At 33.8% G+C, this 22,795-nt stretch overlaps 1 protein-coding gene across 1 annotated transcript in view; it reads right to left on the bottom strand.

Annotated features, from left to right (window-relative positions):
• Positions 1-1,503: 1,503 nt before the first annotated feature.
• Positions 1,504-22,795, bottom strand: part of sirt6 (sirtuin 6) — a 36,206-nt gene continuing 14,914 nt past the window's right edge. The window contains exons 4-8 of the mRNA XM_073849040.1: positions 22,100-22,159; positions 18,217-18,312; positions 15,636-15,716; positions 6,214-6,337; positions 1,504-2,216 (exon numbers count right to left, since the gene is read on the bottom strand). Coding sequence (XP_073705141.1) covers positions 1,794-2,216; positions 6,214-6,337; positions 15,636-15,716; positions 18,217-18,312; positions 22,100-22,159 — 784 coding nt within the window. The 3' untranslated portion in view covers positions 1,504-1,793. The remainder of the gene's footprint in view (positions 2,217-6,213; positions 6,338-15,635; positions 15,717-18,216; positions 18,313-22,099; positions 22,160-22,795) is intronic.

The raw sequence follows: 22,795 nt of genomic DNA, 5'->3' as shown, positions 1-22,795 counted from the left end.
CCTGACATTTAAAACGAGACATTGAGAACTCAGAAAAAGCACCGGTAATTTATTTACAAGTAGATTTATACAGACATTTTCCACCAGGAACAGACCGGTCGCCGCCATCTTAAATGTAGTCACGATAAGTCGAGTGTCGAGCACGAAGGAAACTACAACCTGATACGTTGATAACCTGATAAATTCCTTGGTGCTCGACACTCGACTTATCGTGACTAAGTTCAGGATGGCGGCGACCGGATTTTCTTTCCCAGATAGTGTCTGTATAAATCTTCTTGTAAATAAATTACCGGTGCTTTTTCTGAGTTCTCAATGTCTCGTTTTAAATGTCAGGGCCCTTGGAAGTCTACCAATGAAGTGTGGAGCTACTTTGTGCCTCGTAAATGGCATAAAACAGTGATTTATTTACATGGATATTCCGATGCCCTGTAGACTCTCACTGACAACCTGTTGTGAGCATCGGCTAACTAACCCCAGATTTCGGACAGCTGGACACAAACCGAGATGAGATATGCAAGGTACGTTCACACTCGGTATCATGATTCAATACACATCAGGTCAAAATCACACCGGAGTTCTCCTTTAAGTAGGTACACACACACACATATATATATATATATATATATATACACACATATATATATACACACATATATATATATACATATATATATATATATATATGGAGAGAGAGAGAGAGAGAGAGAGAGAGAGAGAGAGAGAGAGAGAGAGAGAGAGAGAGAGAGAGAGAGAAAATATGAAATTATGTTCATATTTGGCTAAAGAGGTTCTTGGAAAAGGCATAAACTTTGATAGTTTATGTTGATAGTTTGATAGTTTAAGTTTATGTTGACAAAACATACATCCTAAAAAAATAGTCATGTCACAGTTTCAGCATCTTGTTTATACACAATGTTTGTTTTTTATGAAACAGTAGAAAAAAAGTCACAATGTCTGAAGACATATATATATAGTCAAATATTAATAAAAAACAATAGAATATATTTTATATTTTAATTTAATATAATTTAATTGTATTTTGTTATTTGATTTTTAAATACAAATTGTGGCAAGGAATGATTCTCAGTTTGTTTTTTAGAAATACATTTGTTTTGTTTTTTTAAATGGGAAAAAATTCTTAACTTCAGTTTTTCTTAAAAGCAAACTGAGAATCATTCCTTGCCACATATTGTATTTGAACTAAAATAAAATAAAATGTATTGTTTTTTTAAATAATTAATATTTGACTAAAAAAACATTAAGTCAAGTGTGTCCAAACTTTTGACTGGTAGTATACACACACACACACACACACACACACACACACACACACACACACACACACACACACACACACACACACACACACACACACACACACACACACACACACACACACACACACACACACACACACACACACACACACACACACACACACACACACACACACACTCTTTTGATTTTGGGGTGAAATATGACATATGTTTTGTACAGTGAACCTTGTTTCTACAAACCTGATTTATTTGAGGTTAGAAAAGACCACATTATGTTTATTTTACAGTACTAAACCGTGATTCACCAAAACCTCCATCCAGAATAACTGCACAGATCAGCCAGCAAATAAAAGCCACTAACTAGCTATAATAGTACACACTTGATATCGCTTCATCACCTCACTTCATCTAACAGACCTGAGTCCAGGTTTTCCTTAATGACGATGGAAACACAGAGCATATGGTGACCACGCTTCCTGAGAGAGATTTGGCATTCAGTTTCGGTCAGATAGGGCTCTAGGAAGAGAGCTGTTCAGTGTCTGTCTGTGGTTCTACAACCGTTTCATTGACAGCAGAAGAACTTGTAGCATTGTGGGAAGAGCCATTCTGCGTTTTGATTGGTCGAGAGTCACTAAATGCTGCTTCCTTTCTCTCTTCTTTAGCCTCGTCTTCTACTTTAACATCTTTCTTGCAGTTAATCCCACCATCCTGCTCTTTCTTCTTCCGTTTCTTTGGGACAGCGTGTTTATTTTCCTCTATTTTCAGCTCGATCTTCACTTCCTTTTTCCAGGCTCCGAATGGGAGGATGTCCTGATCTCCACCTGAGCTTTCACACAGCGTTGGCCCGGTCCAGTCTGGAACCTCTAATCCCAGGAGCTTCATCAGCTGACCTATGACCTCGTCTACATAGCCGTGGATAAGCAGGTGGGCATGTTTGTCCTACAAAAAACAAGTAGACTGTTTAAAGTCAGCAAAAAATAACATTTTTTCAATTTCTTTTTTCATACAATGATTCTTTGAGATCAACAGGAGGGAAAATAATATGGGTTGCGTAAATTAGGCATTAAATTGATTAAAAGTGACTGTAAAAGACATTTATAATGATACAAAAGATTTCTATTTCAAGCAAACACTGTTGTTATTTGATTTTATTCATCAAATAATCCTGGAAAAAGATGGTTTACACAAAAATATGAAGCAGCACAACTGTTTTCAACATTGATAATGATCAGAAATGTATTTGAGCAGCAAATCTGCACATCAGAATGACTTCTGAAGCATCATGTGACACTGAAGAAGAGTAATGATGCTGAAAATTCAGCTTTGCATCACAGGAATAAATTACATTTTAGAATATATTCCAATATAAAAAAGTTATTTTAAATTGTAATAATATTTTAGAATATTATTGTTTTTAACATATTTAATTAAATAAATGTAACCTTACTAATCCTAAACTTCTCTATTTTTTTGCATTCTTCAGCCTGTCTGTCTGAAATTAAAGTGACAGTTCATTGAAAAACAACATTCTGTCATTATTTACACAATTTCTCTTCCATACAATGAACATTAATGACAAAAAAAAAAAAAAAAAATCACAGTGAAATAAATTATTCTTTGTGATCATTTGGGTTGCATAAATTAGGCATTAAACTAATCAAAAGTGATATTTATAATGCTACAAATGATTTTTATTTCAAACAAACACTGTTCTTATTTGATTTGTTTCCACAAAAATATGATGAAGCACAACTTTTTTCAACATTGATAATAATCAGAAATGTTTCTTGAGCAAAAGTTTAAGAAAGTTTAAAAACTTTACTAATCTCAAACATTTCTTTAAAAATTACACGCCTACGTTTCTATTTTTTTGTATTCTTCAGCCTGTCTGAAATTAAAGTGACAGTTGGTCAAAAACAACATTCTGTCATCATTTACTCAATTTCTTTTCCATACAATGAACATAATTATTCTTTGTGATCATTTGGGTTGCATAAATTAGGCATTAAACTAATCAAAAGTGATATTTATAATGCTACAAAATATGTCTGTTTCAAACAAACACTGTTCTTATTTGATTTTATTCATCAAATAATCCTGGAAAAGGAAAAAAAACAAGACAGTTTTCACAAAAATATGAAGCAGCACAACTGTTTTAAAAATTGATAATCAGAAATGTTTCTTGAGCAGCAAATCTGCATATCAGAATGATTTCTGAAGGATCATGTGACACGGAAGACTGAAGTACAAATGCTAATAATTGAGCATTGCATCTCAGGAATAAATTATATTTTAGAATATATTCCAATAGAAAACGGTTATTTTAAATTGTAATAATATTTCAGAATATTACTGTTTTTTAACATATATTTAAATAAATAAATGTAGTCTTGGTGAGGTGAAGAGACTTCTAATCTACTACTACTACTCTACTACTCTAAACTACTAATCCCAAACTTTTCTTTGAAAATTACACACCTACGTTTCAATTTTTTTTGCATTCTTCAGCCTGTCTGTGTGAAACAATTTAACTAATTTATTTTGAATAAACGCACACTTTAATCAATCACAGCTGAGCCAGATTACCGACCGACATTACAAACCGCACAAGAAATGTCAAATTCTATTTCTTTACAAGTTAAGCCGCTTTAATACCATAGATTCCCACACCAAAAATCTGACGTGGAATAACTCCTGTTGCATACATGCCAGGCTTTGAATTTGAAATGAGATTTATATAAAAAAAAAAAAAAAAAAAAATCCAATTTGGAAACTGAGATGTTGACAGGAAGTGGAAGCAATGAGGTAAAGCGGCAAACATAACCTTGACTCAAACATGGGCAGATAACAACACGTTGAAAAATTAAGAGGATTATTCCATTAAAAGCATTCTAGCCACATGATGAGATCAGAAAGGAAACGTCAGACTAACGATACAAGCTTAAGAGAAAATCCAGCCCGACTCTTTGATGGAGCTGCAGAGCTTCTTAATCAAAATTGTTTAAATAATGAGCATGAATGGTCAGACTGGGGTTTAGCACAGTGCAGTGCTTTTGAAGGACACTAATCTGAGCGTGCGTTCACAGCCCACGTACTGACAGATTTCAAATGGTTTTTTATGTTTAAGCATGTTTATTTTTGTGTGGGTGAAGAATAAGAATAAGACTCCTTGACTTTCCAAAAGAAAATTGACTTCCATAGTATTTTTTTCATACAATGAAAAATAGGATATATTTCCTATTTGAATATATTTGAAAATGTAATTTATTCCTGTGATCTTTTTTCATGCAATGAAAAATAGGATATATTTCCTATTTGAATATATTTGAAAATGTAATTTATTCCTGTGATCAATGTTGAATTTTTATCATCATTACTCTAGTCTTCAGTGTCACATGATTCTTCAGAAATCATTCTAATATGCTGATTTGTTGCTCAAGAATCTAAAAAAAAAAAAGTATTAGTTTTAATCAGGGTTCCTACCTATTTTCCATTTTAAAATTCCATACTTTTCCAGACTCAAATTTCCAAACCTCTCAGTGGAATTTCAGACCATATTTAACATAAATGGTTCATAGAGCATTATTTTCAGCTTTATATTTGGTATATAGTACAGTCATCTGTAAATATTTTTTCCAGGGTATCTGCAGGATTTTTAAGACCTGCAATGTCTACCATAACATAATAAACATTAAAAATTATTTACAACATGATTTACAAAACAAAAACAATGTTTTATAAAAGTATGTAAAAAGTATTAATTATATTAATAAAAAATCAATTAATTATGAATTAATTAAATAACATAAAAATATATTTTGTTATTTTGTCTTAATTGTTTAGATTTTTATAATGCATTATTTTTTTGTCGATCCACCAGTTCACATTTATAACTCAGCATGTTTGCAATGTAAAATCTTTGGTTGATTTTCACTTTGGTCAGAACAAAAACAGCAGACGGCCTTGTTGGAAATGCAAATTCATTCTCTGCCAGCAGGTGGCGCTTTCGGAACAGCAGAAATACTGCAGTTTTCCCAGTAACTGCAAATTTAAGACCTCTTGAAATCATAATTAAGACTTTCTTGTACCATTTAAGACTTTTATGGCCTTAAATTTGATACAACTACAATTAAGACTTTTTTAGACATCTAAAGGACATTTTAAGGACCTGCAGAAACCCTGTTTTCTCAGGGTTTTTTCATTGATTTTCTTGAAGTGACAACATACAGTCTCTAAAATAAAAAAACAAAGAAAAACATTTTATATGCAGAAACTTTTTTGTGCCCTCAAGAAACCATTCACATGCGCATGGGATTTTTTTTGCATGTTTATGCATTACAGTTTCTAGTTTTATATTTCTTGCTTGGATGCACATGAATTAACGGAGATCTACGTTCTTAAAATTGGGCTTTTTATTGTTTTACTTATAATATCAAGGGAAAATGTCCAATTTAACACATAAAATGACAATGATAACAAAATTTGCCAAGTTCAAGCAAATGGCTTCTTTAATGGCTTCTTATGCGCACATAAAGGTCTATATTTTTATTTTTGCAAAAGTTTTTGAGGCTATGCAATACGATGCTACGAATATTGTGCAAAGAAACCCAAAATGCTTACAAAACAAATAGTTCATATTTGACAATCACCAAAGAATCACTAAACAGCTGCCATGAAATCTCACTTTTTGTGCAAAACATTTATTTTCATTAAATTCGTAAATTTTCTATTATATAAAACTGAATACAGTCTGAAAACACACCTATTTTTCATACTCTGCTTTCTTTTTTCCATACCTGGAAAATACTTCAATCAAATTCCACACTTTTCTGAATTCCATAGGAACCGTTTAATTAAATCTGAATTAAAATAAAATTGCCCATGTGTGTTTTGAGTTACCGTTTCCATAAAAGGAGTGCGTGTTGATGAGACTTACATGTTTAGTAGGCTGAAGATTGACTATAACCAGCTTCCCTCCTGTGCGTTTGGTTAGAAGAGGCAGATCTCCGCTAGGTTTAATTTGAAGAGATGTTCCCAGTGTCAAGGCCAGGTCAGCTCGCCTGTGAAAAGAGATGTAGAGTATCAGCTGCTGGGGTCTGTTGTGCTTTTCTCAGAACTGGTGAATAGGTACCATTCACACGAGTCTCGGCCTCAGTTTGTTCACCTTCAGTCCATCTGAGTCATTATGCACAAACAAATGTCAAGCTACGAACTGATCAGTTTCTGCATTCGGATTCTAGACATGTGACTGTCTGTTCCTGCTTCATTAAGAGCAATAAAAGGCCTAATTCGTCAGTCTAAAAGGTGCTCATTATATCGCAAACATCCTGTTGTTTCGATCTAGTTTTGTCGTGATTCCATTCATCATTGAGTGGTTCCTTTGTTGATGCAAATCTGTATGATTATTATGCAAAACCTGTCAAGAACAGTCACATTTCAGCCTAAAGGCATAAGAAAAAATCAAGAAATCTTGCATATAAAAGGAGGAATTAATATTTCAGGACAATTAAGAACAGTATCTCATGTAATATTTTTGCACAGCCTTTCAGTGATATTTTAGTATTATTTATCTATCATTTATTAATACTTTGACTTAGCTTTTATTTTTCATTTTAAATTTAAATTTTAGCAATTTTGTGTGATTTTGTTATTTTTATTATATATATTTTTAAATATTTCTATTAAGCTTTATTTTTATTTCTGTTTTAGCAATTTTTAGTTTTTTCCCCTCCGTAAGTCTCCTATGCTCATCAAGACCGCATTTATTTGATCAAAAATACAGTAAAATTTGTCAAATATTTTTACAAATTAAAATAACTCTTTTCTATATAAAATGTAATTTATTTTTGTGATGCAATGCTGATTTTCAGCATCATTACTCCAGTCTTTAGCGTCATACGATTCTTCAGAAATCATTCTAATATGCAGATTTGCTGCAAGAATAATTTCTGATTATTATCAATGTTGAAAACAGTTGTGCTGCTTCTTACCATCACTTTTAAGCTATTTAATGGGTCATTGCTGAAAAAAGCATTCATTTTAATTTAAATGTATTTTTTCCATGTGTTTTGAAGTAGTTTCCATAAAGAAGTGAGTGTTTGTGAGACGTTTGGTAGGCTGCAGGTTGAATATAACTAAGCGTTTACCAGATACTATATTTAATTTTATTTCAGATATATTTTAATAAACATTTTTAATAGTAAAACATCAACACTACTGCTTTTATGCTGTACTTAAACTTAAGTTAGTCACCAAGGAAATGTTTGCAATTTTTCTTCTTTTTCCCCCTCAGTAAATCTATGCTCATCAAGGCTGCATTTATTTGATCAAGAACACAGTAAAAATTGTGAAATATTACAACAATTTAAATTAAATCTTTTCTATTTGACTATATTATAAAATGTAATTCATTTTTGTGATGCAAAGCTGATTTTCAGATCTTTACTCCGGTTTTTAGCGTCACACGATTCCTCATAAATCATTCTAATATACTGATTTGCTGCTCAAGAATAATAGTTCCTGATTATTTTCAATGTTGAAAACAGTTGTGTTGCTTCATTCTATCACTTTTAAGCAATTTAAATGTGTCCTTGCTGAATTTTTTTTTTTTAATTTTAATTGAAATTTTTAAATTGAAATTGAAGTACTGTTTCCATAAAGCAGCAAGTGTTCGTGAGACGTACATGTTTGGTAGGCTGCAGGTTGATTAAAACCAAGCTTTTACCTAATATTTATATTAAATTTTATTTCAGATTAATTTTAATAAACATTTTCAATAGTAAAAACAACAACACTACTGTTTTTAAGCTGTTTCAGATCAAATAAATACAGTGTAAATAAATATAATAAACTATATAGTTACAAAAATAAAATACACACAGTAATAATGAGAATTAGATGAGGTAATGTGGTAATCAAAGTCATTCTGGGATGCAAAAAATCCTAAAACCTAAATATAAGGCTGGATTTTTATGTCAAATGATAATAATTATAGAACACATCCTATTACAGAATAGCAACATGTAGGGTTGGGAATCGAAAATCGATTCAGATTCTGGAATCGGATACTTAAGATAAAGAATCGGATACTTGTATAAAATTAAAATTTCGATTCCTCGTATCGATTCCTGGGTGCATTTTTTCATCTAGCAATCTGACAGGACCTTATGAGGTAATGTAAACATCAGTCTACAAGACGGTACGCGGGAAGCGCTCAAAAGTGTGGTTACCGCTGCACGCAAACTTCATTTTAGAGATCTGCAAGGGACGGATTTTTTTAGTCCCGCGCCTCCAGAAGGAATATATGTTATTTCGTCCCGCAAAAGCCCACATAAAAGTAACTTATACCCCCGCGGGAAGACAGGTATCTACTTCATCTCTCGGCTGCATGAAACAAACCCTCCCGCTAATGTAAAGGCAAAGATGATCAGAGTAATAGTAACGAACTCGCGCATGCCTAATGTATTCATTCTTGTATACCATAGTCGTACATTAGGCACGCATAAGTCCGCTGTTGATTCACAAACTATTCATGATTTCGGGACTCTGATCCATAGGATTTTTGTGTGAAATTTCAAAATATTTGCATAGTTTTTAAAATGAATGTCCTGTGAGTTTTTTATAATGAATGCTTACCCAATCGAGGTGGATCTTGTAAGGGTCAGTGGTGTTTATGCACATATGAGCACCAGCATAAACAGATTTACAATGTATTTACCGTACTTTTCATTTATATGTTTATTTTATAATAAATACAAACAGCAGATATTCAGTCAGTCCAGTTCAAAAGGACAGGTTTAGTGAGTGGTATTTTGGCATCTCCCTGTTGTTTGGCAGGTTCACTTACTTAAGAAAGAATACTCTGAAGTTGTGATGAATGTCTGCATTAAATAATTCAGGAGCTTTAAATCTGTATATGTATATACATGTTAAAAAGTTAGAGCAGAGGGGTTTCTTTTAAATTCAAAAGTATAGCTTTAATTTAAAGAATGATTTTTTTATAACATGCAGTAGGCAAAAAAAATGTTTTGGTTAATAAAAAAGGTTAAAAAATAAACACCTTTAGAGGAAATGTCAGGCATAGGGGGGCCTTGCAAAATTTACCCGAGAAGGGGGGGGGGGGGGGGGGGGTCCGGTATAAAAAAAGGTTGAGAACCCCTGTAATAAAAAAATGTTGCAAGCAAGCACTGAAAATAAACATGTTTGATATATTAATGTTTGACTTTTGTTGTTGTTGTTTTTTTTTGCTAATTTGGAATCGAAACTGGGAATCGAAAATAATCGGAATCGATAAGTGGAATCAGAATCGATAAAATTCAAATGATACCCAACCCTAACAACATGCAACCTGAAATCCACTGTAACATGAGCTCAGCTGTAGTAGTTCAAGAGCTCTGTGCCTTTTATTACCAATCTTATCCAAAGTCTTTTTTTATCTGAACATCATTAACTTTAAAGAACACTCTTCAAAAGAAACTGCCCAATACTTATGTTTAATTAATTATACATAAAGAGATAATTATCCTGTATACAAAATAATGAATATCGGTTCACTAAAAGCTCCATTAATTACCCATGAACTACCGTGACCTGGATGAAGAACAGCTTTCTAAATGCATGACTAAATGAGATTGCTGAACCTTTCTTTCACCCCAACATCTACACTCCAGACATAGCGAGTGATTGCAGTAGGTAAGAAACAACTTCAGCTTTTCTTCTAAAGAAACCACAAGTGACCTCAGACCATGAGAGAAAATTGAAAGAGCGAAACACAGAAAACTGAGAATTACAAATCTTTTTTATGTCTGAACAGGAGCTTGTAGGCACTTGATTGGTTTTCGAGTCTCATGTGGTTGTAAGAAAGTAATTGGCACTGTCCTGATTTCACCTGAACACAATATTAATCTCAGATTCTTCGCAGTCACTGTGAAATCTACGTGCTTAGACAGGCTTTTACCAAAAAGACATTTAAAAGACAAAAGGTACCGTCACAATTCAAACTAAATTCAGTCCATTACTTCTTTTGTTAACTAATGGATCCTCCACTGAATGGGAGTTCAAACAGCTGATAAAAACATTACAATAATCATTAAGTAATCCTCACCACTCCAATCCATCAATTAACATCTTGAGAAGTGGAAAGCTGTATTTGTAAGCTGTATTTAAAGCTGTAAGCTGTTTGTAAGAAACAAACGCATCATTAAGACTTTTTAAACCAATTTCAAACCATTGTTTCTGGCTATAAATATAAGTCCTCAATCTATAATATTGCTTTCTCCAGTGAAAAAGAGTTCTCGTTTGAATCAGGAGGAAAATATGCACCGTTTACCAGCGAAAACTGTCCAAAACAGCTTTAAAAAAATATGTAAGTGGATTTTGATGTGAAACGACAACAAAGGATGGACGTTTTCACAGAAGGATGCATTATTACTTGTGAGTACAGACTTGTATTATAGCCAGAAGCAACAATTTAGAGTTAAAACGCCTTAATGATGACTTTATTTCTTATAAACACGCAGCCTTCGTTTCACAAGACATTTTGTGATGGATTGGAGAGGTGTGGATTATTGTGATGTTTTCATCAGCTGTTTAGACTCTCATTCTGATGGCACCCGTTCACATCCATTAGTTAACAAGTGATGTAATGCTAAATTTCTCCACATCTGTTCCAATGAATAAACAATCTCATCTACATCATGGATGGCCTGAGGGTGAGTATGTTTTCAACACATTTTCGTTTTTTGTTTGAACTATTCCTTTAAAGGAGAAGTTCACTTCCAGAACCAAAATTTACAGATAATTTACTCAACCCCTTGTCATCCAAGATGTTCATGTCTTTCTTTCTTCAGTCGTTTTTTGAGGAAAACATTTCAGGATTTTTCTCCATATATGGTGCCTGAGAGTTTGAACTTCTAAAACTTAGTTTAAATGCAGCTTCAAATGGCTCTGGTATTCATACCCCTTCATTTTTTTCACATTTTGTTTTGTTGCAGCATTATGTTAAACTGCTTTAAATTACTTTTCCCCCACATCAATTTACACTCCATACACCATAATAATGACAAAGCAAAAACCAGATTTGCAAATTTGACAAATTTATTAAAAATAAAACACTGAAATAAGTACATTGCATAAGTATTTATACCCTTAACTCAGTACATAGTTGAAGCACCTTTACAGCCTCAAGTCTTTTTGGGTATGATGTGACAAGCTTTGCACATCTGCATTTGGCAATTATCTGCCATTCTTTGCCTCGCCTTTTCACCTCTCAAGCTCTGTCAGCTTGGATGGGGGCTGGCAGACATTTTCTAGAGTCTTAGTTGTTCCAATCGTCTTCCATTATGGATAATAGAGGCTACATGCTTCTGTGAACCTTCAATGCAGCAGATTTTATTCTGAACTCTTCCCTAGATCATTGCCTTAACGCAAGTCTGTCACTGAGCTCTACAGGCAGTTATCTTGACCTCCGGACTTGGTTTTTGCTCTGATATGCATTTTCAGCTGTTAGACCTTTTCTGAGAGGTGTGTGCCTTTCTAAATCATACTCATTCAAATGAATTTGCCACAGTTTAACTCCACTCGAAGTGTAGTAAGATCTAGAAGCAATATGAACGCTCCTGAGCTCAATTTCGAGTGTCCCAGAAAAGGGTATGAATACTTATGCAACGGGATCTTTTCAGTTATTTCTAATAAATTTGCAAAGTTGTTACAAACCTGTTTTGTGCTTTGTCATTATGGTGTATGAGATGTAGATTGTTGTGGAAAAAAGTAATTCAAAGCAGTTTAACATAATGCTGCAACAAAACAAAATGTGAAAAGGGGTATGAATACTTTTGCAAGGCACTGTATATACTTTTTAACCTTAAATGCTCATCTTGTCTAGCTCTGTGCATTCTGGTTCAATTCAGTTAGGGTATGTCGAAAAACTCCCACCTCTCTTCCAACTTCAAAATCATCCTACATCACTGCAGAAGTACCAAGTGTAGAAATTGTCAATTTTTATTTTATTTTTTTACAGCCTTTTGAAGCTGCATTTAAACTGCATTTGGAAGTTCAAACTCACAGGCACCATAGAGGTCCACTATATGGAGAACATTCCTGAAGTGTTTTCCTCAAAAAACATAACTTCTTTACGACTGAAGAAAGAATGACATGGTGTCAGCAGATGAGAAAATTATCTGTAAATGTTTTGTTCTGGAAGTGAAATTTCCCTTAATAAAACACATTTGAGTGTTTATATATGAATGATCTCATTCTTAAATCATGTAGTATCTAGTGATCTTGCAAGCTAGGAAATTATATTATATATTACAAAAATACACATGCAGCATTGTAGCACTATGCCCTAAAGCAGACTCTTGACTGGCTAAACAAATGAATGAATGCATTACATTCAATAAAATCACTGGAGGTGATTTTAACTCAAATTGTAACTACTGTGCATTACAATTCGAGCATTCTGTCTACTTCCAAGGTCACTTTTATTTTCTTTCAAGCTCCAGTGGATTTTGAAAGCATGTGGAAGCCCAGAGGACAGTGGCGGGTCAGATGTGCAGCAGGTGTTGGAGGATGTTTTGTATGCGTGTGTATCTCTGTGTGGAGTTTTGTGAGACTGCAGTACTTTTCGCTGTAATATGATTAAGCTGGTGCTGCTGATACAATAATAAAGACTAAGCGCTCTTATCTGTTCATTTGATCTGAAACTGAAGTAGTTAGAAGTAATTAAAAGCATTTGATGAACTAAATCATTTGCATGCAACTCATCAACCATTTTGATGGCTGACAACACTGTACAGGAAGTGAGATCAATCTGATGTACTGATATAATGTAGAATAACATCTGTCATAACTGTGACACTGGACCACAAAACCAGTCTTAAGCAGCACCGGTATATTTGTAGCAATAGCCAAAATTACATTATATGGGTCAACATTATTGATTTTTCGGTAACACTTTAGAATAGGGAACTCTTATTCACTATTAACGATGACATTTCCCTCAGTAAATTCCTAATTTGCTGCTTATCAATATTTAGTTAGGTAGTTGTTACCTTTAGGTATTGGGGTGTAGAATAAGGTCATGTAGAATAATGCACTAATATGTGCTTAATTAGTACTAACAAATGGCTAATATTCTATTAGTATGCATGCTAATAAGCAACTAGTTAAGAAACTGTAAAATAAAGTGTTACCGATTTTTCTTTCATGCCAAAAATCATTAGGATATTAAGTAAAAACCATGTTTCATGAAGATGTTTTGTAAATTGCCAACCGTAAACATATTAAATTAAACATATTATTGATCAGTAATATGCACTGATAAAACTTCATTTGGACAACTTTAAAGGCGATTTTCTCAATATTTAAAAATGTTTTATTTGCACCCTCAGATGACGGATTTTTAAACAGTTTTATCTCGACCAAATATTGTCCTATCCTAACAAACCATACATCAACGGAAAGCTTATTCATTCATGCAGATTAATCTTTAAGTTTTAATCTTACTGATTTTGTGGTCCAGAGTCACATATATCTAAGCCTCACTGTTTCTTTAATGAGAATTGATTTTAGTCTTAACTCTTTTCATTGATATTTTCATTCAGAGAGTTATTAAATAAAAGACAGTACTTGTTTCAACACAGCAGAAAAGTAAATCACATGACATTTAACAAAATATTTCCTTCTCTCTGGCTTAATTACAAATAAGATAAAAATAATAATATAATAAATGAACATAATAATAAAACTAAAATAGATGAAAAAATAAAGATAATTAAATAAATAAATAAATAAATAAAATATCTGCTCCAAAACTCACAAATAGTATTTAGAACCATAATATATAATCATAGTACATATGTACATACAGTATAACACCAGTATGGACATTACAGCAGCTTGAAACATTGATCAAATGAATAAGTAAATAAAAATAAATATAAATAAAGCACCTTTTTAAACAACATTGTCACGTAGAAGGTAAATAAAATACAATTTCTTTCCCCTTCTTGTGTTTTCTGTTTCTTCTTTCAGTAACAAGAGAGTGGGTGAAAGCAGTAAAAATCAGAAGGTTGCCAAATTGTGCTAAATTGTTCTGTTCTGCCAAGCATTGTAAATAATTTTTTTTCTATTTGAAAAAATTGTAACTAATGAGAATTGATTTTGAAGGGAATTGGCCCTTTGTCGTTTGCTAAAACAAATGATGCATGGATAAATAATTTAAAATAAACAATTTAAAATTCCATTTAAAAACTGTCAAATTTGAACCGATTTTAAAACCATTATCACTATTATAGTTCTTATTAATATTTTGAATTAGTTTTTATTTTTATATTTTACATTTTCATTTTGATTAAATAAGTTTTAGTAATTTTGTTTTTTGAGTTTTTGTCATTATTATAATTGTTATTTTAGTTAATGTTTATTTTACAGTTGAAGTCAAAAGTTTACATTCACCTTGCAGAATCTGCAAAATGTTAATTATCTGATCAAAATAAGAGGGGTCATACAAAATGCATGTAATTTATTTACTGACTTGAATAAAATATTTCACATTAAACATGTTTACATATAGTCCACAAGAGAATTTATAAATTTATATTTATAAAAATGACCCTGTTCAAAAGTTTACATACACTTGATTCTTAATACTGCGTTGTTACCTGAATGATCCACAGATGTGTTTTTTTGGTTTCGTGATAGTTGTTCATGAGTCCCTTGTTTGTCCAGAACAGTTCAACTCCCTGCTGTTCTTCAGAAAAATCCTTTTTGTGTATTTGAACCCTTTCCAACAATGACTGTGTGACTTTGAGATCCATCTTTTCACACTGAGGACAACTGAGGGACTCATATGCAACTACTACAGAAGATTCAAACACTCACTGATGCACCAGAAGGAAACACGATGCATTAAGAGCCGGGGGTGAAAACTTTTAGAATTTGAAGTTCAGGGTAAATTTAACTTATTTTGTCTTTAGGAAACATGCAAGTATATTCTGTAACTTCTGAAGGGCAGTACTAAATGAAAAAATAGATGATGATATTTAGGCAAAATGAGAAAAATCTTCAAAAGTTTTCACCCCCTGCTCTTAATGCATCATATTTCCTTGTGAAGCATCAGTGAGTGTTTGAACCTTCAGTAATAGTTGCACATGAGTCCCTCGGTGTAAAAAGATGGATCTCAAAAATTAGTTTCCTAAATTCACCTGTCAATCACCAAACATACTCATTTTTATTTTAGACCTGTAATTGCTACCTGGCTTGTTCTCAACGAGCACCATTTTTGATTCCCTGTATAATGGCTTTCTCCCTGTATTGTTGAGCAAACCTTCTCATTCTCAGGATATTTATCTTCCTTACCGACATGCTTCATCAGCTCTATTCAGGTCTCTGTCAGGCAGTGAGTCCTCCCAGTCCAATATAGTGCTGATCAGCTTCCCTCTGCAGAGAAAACACAAACACACATACAGTGATGAGACAGAGCAAACAGCTCATGACAAGAACAGAAATCTGAAAACTGCGTATGCGCAAAGTGCGTGCTTGCTATTTTTAAATGTTTTATGTACAGATGCGTCAGACAGACGTCTTCGCGTGCTTCATCATGCTTTCGTCTTAGTAAGCGTCATGCGGCACGTTTTCAAGGCAGCATGTCCATTTAAGAAACCAGTGCACCAATGTCAATATATTTTTATTCCTTTACATGCTGTGACTAGTGACTTACAGTCACATGTTATTTCCAGAGTTATCATGGTAACACTTTATAATGAAGTTCATTAGTTAACATTAGTTAACTACATTAGTTAAAATGAACTAGGGATGAACAATACTTCTACAGCATTAATTAATCTTAGTTAATGTTAATTTCAACATATTACTAATGCATTATTAAAAATCACACTGTGTTTGTTAACATCAGTTAATGCACTGTGAACTAACATGAACAATGAACGATTGTATTTTTATTAACTAACATTAACAAATATTGAAGTGTTTTTACTTATTATACATTCTATTTTAAGTTGAGTTTAACTTGATGTATTAAAATAACTAACTACAACTGAAATAATATTAATACAATTATTTTTTATTAATAAAAATTAATACAAACTATAGAAATAAAAAAAACTAAACTAATAAAAACAACAAAATTATTAAAACCTTTAGAAAAATAAAAAAGAAAAATATAAAAATAAAACCATGCAAAATATTAATTATAACTATAATAGTATATTAGTGATACTAAAATAACACTGGCGATGTGGGCCGGACTCACAAAAACAATTAAGAATATTTTTTTTCTTAACTGACATTTTCTTCTCATATTCTTACAAAAAAATTGAGTAATCTCGATTGTTCTTATTCTTTGTCTTTAAATTGTTCTCAAGACAAAACTGAAATAAAATTCTTTTAAAAAATTAAACAAATAAATATATAAATCCTAAAAATAATTGTAAACATGTTCTTAAAGTTAGGATGACCTCCAACTTGTCTTAAATGTTATTTGAATTTCTTGGGTTATTTCATATAAAGTGTTGTAATTAAGCATTACATGACACTGTAATATACAGATGAAGTCAAAAGTTGACATGCACCTTGTGGAATCTGCAAAATGTTAATTATTTTACCAAAAAAAAGAGGGTTCATACAAAAATGCATGTTATTTTTTATTTTGTGTATTTGAACCCTTTCCAAGGATGACTGTATTTTGAGATCCATCTTTTCACACTGAGGACAACTGAGAGACTTATATGCAACTATTAAAGAAGATTCAAATGCTCACTGATGCTTAAGATGAAAAAAAAGAAAAAAATGAACGTGTACATTTTTCTTATTTTGCCTAAATATCATATTTTTTTTATTTAGTACTGCCCTTCAGAAGCTACAGAAGGTACTTAGATGTTTCCCTGAAGACAAGTTAAATGTACCCTGATCTTCAAATTTAAAATGTTTTCACCCTTCAGCTCTTAGTGCATTGTTTTTCCTTCTGTAGCATCCCTTCAACAATCTCAAAATCATACAGTCATTGTTGGAATATGTTAAAAATCAGAAATTCTGAAAAACCAAAGAATCTGTGGCACCTGAACGATTTTTCTGAAGAACAGCAGGCAGTTTAACTGTTCAGGACAAACAAGGGACTCATGAACAACAAAAAAAAAAAAACAGCTGTGGATCATTCAGGTAACAACACAGTACGAAGAATTAAGTGCATTTGTGTGATCCATCTTATTTTGGTCAAATAATTAGCATTTTGCAGATTCTGCAAGGTGTATGTAAACTTTTGACTTCAACTGTATATTATTACTACTAGGGATGTGCATGAGTTTTCAGAAGTGACTCTTTTCAATAATTGCTAATAAACAATTAGTTTGTCATGATTATGTGTGACTTGACTTTTTGCTTTGAAATTCAGTAAGAACTCTAGAAACACAAGTCAAACAGGGAGTTTATTTTTAATCTTAACCTATAAATATGTCAATCTTTAGCAGCATTCTGCACATATTAGAGTGCCCACATACTGGAAATCTTGGAATTTACAGTAAGAAATGTATCTTAAAAACTTCTTTCTTAGGACTACTGTGAATCCTGAAGATGTACACTTGCCTCCTGCAATATCAGACGGCACTCAGGGCTGGATTATGAAGCGAAGGGGCCAATGCCCCAGGGCCTCAGACTGCCAGGGGCCATTAAATCCATAGGAAGCACAGCCTGAGACTGCCAATGACAACTGAGCAGGTCCCTCGACGCAAATGATGTGAGATGACCACTAGGGCTCCGGAGGGCTCTCAGCACATACAGACACTTGCAGGCTACTAACAGCTCTAACTACTAATGTCAGTCATCCAATGTGATTTGTGTGTGCTAGACATGAAATTCTGGCTTCAAATCATGGAAAATCATGATAGACCTGTTAAGATCCATTCCTCTAAAATGGTGCAATCACCTGCAAGATCGGAGTCCTCTTGAGCGTGTGACATCGCAGTAGCGTCCGGTTGGCTTCAGACCCATCACTCCGATTACAGTGTCCCGAACATATTGCCTGAAACAGCCCAGAACACGTGTGGTTATTGGTGTGACAGTTGCAGTATCTGCACACAACCGGTTGCCTTCTTCGATAGCAATTTGTGTGTGATCGATAGCTCGGCATGCTCACTGGGTTTATCTGTTAGACACAGAGCTATGATGCACACACACACACACACACACAATTAATACCGCACATGTTCAATGTCAAACATACCGAGCGAACTAGAAAAATAAACCTGATTCAATATGTTTTTGGAGATTCATCAAATTTATTTACTTATTTTTCTGCCCAAAACTGGTGGGATTATATTTTGAAAAATAAACAGGAATGTTCTGAAAGCATTTACACAGCATTAGGTCAACCTACAAAATGCCTCATAGTTTACTCAACTAGTTGTCTCAAGTCTTTGAACATTAAAGGGATATTTCAGATTCAACACAAATTCATCTCAATCAACCAGGGTTCATACAGATACTGTAAATTTCAGCACTTTCAAAGACTTAAGGACTTAAATCAGAGATCTCACTTATCAAACAATGTCTTCTCTTTAAAATTCTAAAAAAAAATAAACAGATAAATAAATATATACTAATAAAACAAAACAGGAAAAAAAGTGAAGCACATGCAAAGTAAGCAATCATGTCAACTTTAAGAAGAAAAGAGAAAGAGAACTGAAGTGTGTGAGATGCACTGAAGTCCCAATATGAATCAAATGATTCATGAACCCGCACCAAAGTCCCGATCTGAAGCAAATGATTCATAAACCCGCACCAAAGTCCCGATCTGAATCAAATGATTCACAAACTCGCACCGAAGTCCCGATCTGAATCAAATGATTCACGAACCCGCACCGAAGTCCCGATCTGAATCAAGTGATTCACAAACTCGCACCAAAGTCCCGATCTGAATCAAATGATTCATAAACCCGCACCAAAGTCCCGATCTGAATCAAATGATTCACAAACTCGCACCGAAGTCCCGATCTGAATCAAATGATTCACAAACTCGCACCGAAGTCCCGATCTGAATCAAATGATTCACAAACTCGCACCAAAGTCCCGATCTGAATCAAATGATTCACAAACTCGCACCAAAGTCCCGATCTGAATCAAATGATTCACAAACTCGCACCAAAGTCCCGATCTGAATCAAATGATTCACAAACCCGCATCGAAGTCCCGATCTGAATCAAATGATTCACAAACCCACATCGAAGTCCCGATCTGAATCAAATGATTCACAAACCCGCACCAAAGTGCCGATCTGAATCAAATGATTCACGAACCCGCACCGAAGTCCCGATCTGAATCAAGTGATTCACGAACCCGCACCAAAGTCCCAATATGAATCAAGTGATTAACTAACCCGCACCAAAGTCCCGATCTGAATCAAATGATTCACAAACCCGCACCAAAGTCCCGATCTGAATCAAATGATTCACGAACCCGCACCGAAATCCCGATCTGAATGAAATGATTCACAAACTCACACAGAAGTCCCGATCTGAATCAAACGATTCACAAACCTGCATCGAAGTCCCGATCTGAATCAAACGATTCACAAACCTGCATCGAAGTCCCGATCTGAATCAAATGATTCACAAACCTGCACCGAAGTCCCGATCTGAATCAAATGATTCACAAACCCGCACCAAAGTCTCGATCTGAATCAAATGATTCACAAACCCGCACCAAAGTCTCGATCTGAATCAAATGATTCACAAACCCGCACCAAAGTCCCGATCTGAATCAAATGATTCACAAACCCGCACCGAAGTCCCGATCTGAATGAAATGATTCACAAACTCGCACCAAAGTCCCGATCTGAATCAAATGATTCACAAACCCGCACCAAAGTCCCGATCTGAATCAAATGATTCACGAACCCGCACCGAAATCCCGATCTGAATGAAATGATTCACAAACTCACACAGAAGTCCCGATCTGAATCAAACGATTCACAAACCTGCATCGAAGTCCCGATCTGAATCAAACGATTCACAAACCTGCATCGAAGTCCCGATCTGAATCAAATGATTCACAAACCCGCACCGAAGTCCCGATCTGAATGAAATGATTCACAAACTCGCACCAAAGTCCCGATCTGAATCAAATGATTCACAAACCCGCACCAAAGTCCCGATCTGAATCAAATGATTCACGAACCCGCACCGAAATCCCGATCTGAATGAAATGATTCACAAACTCACACAGAAGTCCCGATCTGAATCAAACGATTCACAAACCTGCATCGAAGTCCCGATCTGAATCAAACTATTCACAAACCTGCATCGAAGTCCCGATCTGAATCAAATGATTCACAAACCTGCACCGAAGTCCCGATCTGAATCAAATGATTCACAAACCCGCACCAAAGTCTCGATCTGAATCAAATGATTCACAAACCCGCACCAAAGTCCCGATCTGAATCAAATGATTCACGAACCCGCAGCAAAGTCCTGATCTGAATCAAATGATTCACGAACCCGCACCAAAGTCCCGATCTGAATCAAATGATTCACAAACCCACATCGAAGTCCCGATCTGAATCAAATGATTTACAAACTCGCACCAAAGTCCCAATCTGAATCAAATGATTCACAAACCCACACCAAAGTCCCGATCTGAATCAAATGATTCACGAACCCGTAATTTGATCTGGTTGTAGCTTGTGAATCGATTTCAATTAATGATCAAAGTCACTAGTTTTAATCAATCAGCGGTGCATTTCCCAAAAGCATTGCTTGTTAACTATGGTCGTTAGTTCCATTGAACTCTATTGGTAACAACGGAACCATGGTTGCAACCCTGAGCGATAACAGCGTAAATGACAATTGATTCGGTTCATTTGTTCCTCTTTTCGCACCTTCAGCCATGTTTACATGACACTGTCAGTAATACTACCAGCTGGCTTACCTCGCTGGTTTTATGACATTAACTGAAACAAGGGGGAAATATGTAATGTTTTTTGAACTGTGTGAATTTTGTGTGAAAATATATTCAACAATTCAAGCACTTTTCAAGTATCTCTTCAGGAATAATGCTTTTTTCAAGTACTTCAAGCACCTTATACGAACTCTGATCAACACACTCCAAAATGTGGATGAGTTTCTTCATAGAGACAGATTTGAAGAAATTTTACATCACTCATGCTCACCAATGGATGCTCTGCAGTGAATGGGTGCTGTCAGAATGAGAGTCCAGACAGCTGATAAAAACATCACAGAAATCCACACCACTTGTCATCAATTAGCATCTTGTGAAGTGACATTAAGTTGTTGTAATTTCCATCTAAAATTCGAGTCCAAAGCGTTATTATGGATTATGGACTTATATTTTAGCCAGAAGCTATGGTTCAAAGTTAAAAAGACCTCAATGATAAATTAGTTTCTTACAAATACACAGATTTTGCCTTCTCAACATGTTAATTGATGGACTGGAGTGGTGTGAATTACTTGTTGATTATTGTGATGATTTTATCAGCTGTTTGGACTCTCATTCCGACGGCACCCATTCACTGCAGAGGATTAAAAAGCATGTATGTCCACTGTAAGAAACTTTGCTGAAACAAGCCTAAGTTTGATCGAAGGTTGTTTCCGCCACTATATGATGCTGGTCAAATAAATCATTTAAAGCCTGTCTTTTTACATCATTATCTGCCCTTAGCAACCAGTAACACAGCAACAGGTTTAAAACAGTCCTGAATGTCTTGTACTTGTTAAAGTACATCAGAAGACGTGGTTATTTTTGACGTGTGCAGACAGACCTTATTAACATGTTCAGAGAGATCGATTACATACTTGCCGCACTTCTCGCATTCTTCAACGAACATGTTCCCGTGCAGCTCCGACAATCGATCCCTAGCAGACACAGAAAGAAATAAACAAGCCAAATAAGAAGACAAGAATGGGTAATGAATCAAAATCAATAACGAGAGAAAGGATGAGTAAATGACACAATTCCGTCAATACGTGGAAACGACTGCGGTTATTTATATTAGTTCAAAACAATGTTATTTTAGTATAATTCATATACTATTAGAGGTAAATGTTTTTGTTAAATCAGTTTTAATTTTTGTATTTTAAGTTTTCTTATTTTAATTAAGGTTTTAGTAATACTTCACATGTTTCTGTCATTTCTGTTAGTTTTATTTTTTCATTATTTTTTAGTTTTAGTTTTTTAGTACTTTAGTTTTAGTAATGAATTAAAATTCCTTTTTATTTTAATCATTTTTATTGCCATTTCTTTTATTTCATATTCAAATTAATGTTCTAGTATTAGTATTATTCATATACTTATAACTTATTAATATTTTTTAATTAGTTTGTATTTATTTTTAATTCATACTATTAATTTTATTTATTTTAAAGGAGCTTTTATTTTTATATAAAGTTTTAGTAATTTTTTGTGCAATTTTTTTCTGTCACTTCTGTTGGTTTTGTTTTTGTTTTTAATTAATTTTATTAATTAGTTATTTAATTAATTAATTAATTAGT

This window comes from Garra rufa, chromosome 10 (assembly GCF_049309525.1).
Source record: "Garra rufa chromosome 10, GarRuf1.0, whole genome shotgun sequence".
Lineage (NCBI taxonomy): Eukaryota > Metazoa > Chordata > Actinopteri > Cypriniformes > Cyprinidae > Garra > Garra rufa.
Note: the sequence above shows the minus strand (reverse complement) of the source record. Positions and strands in the feature narration are given on the sequence as shown.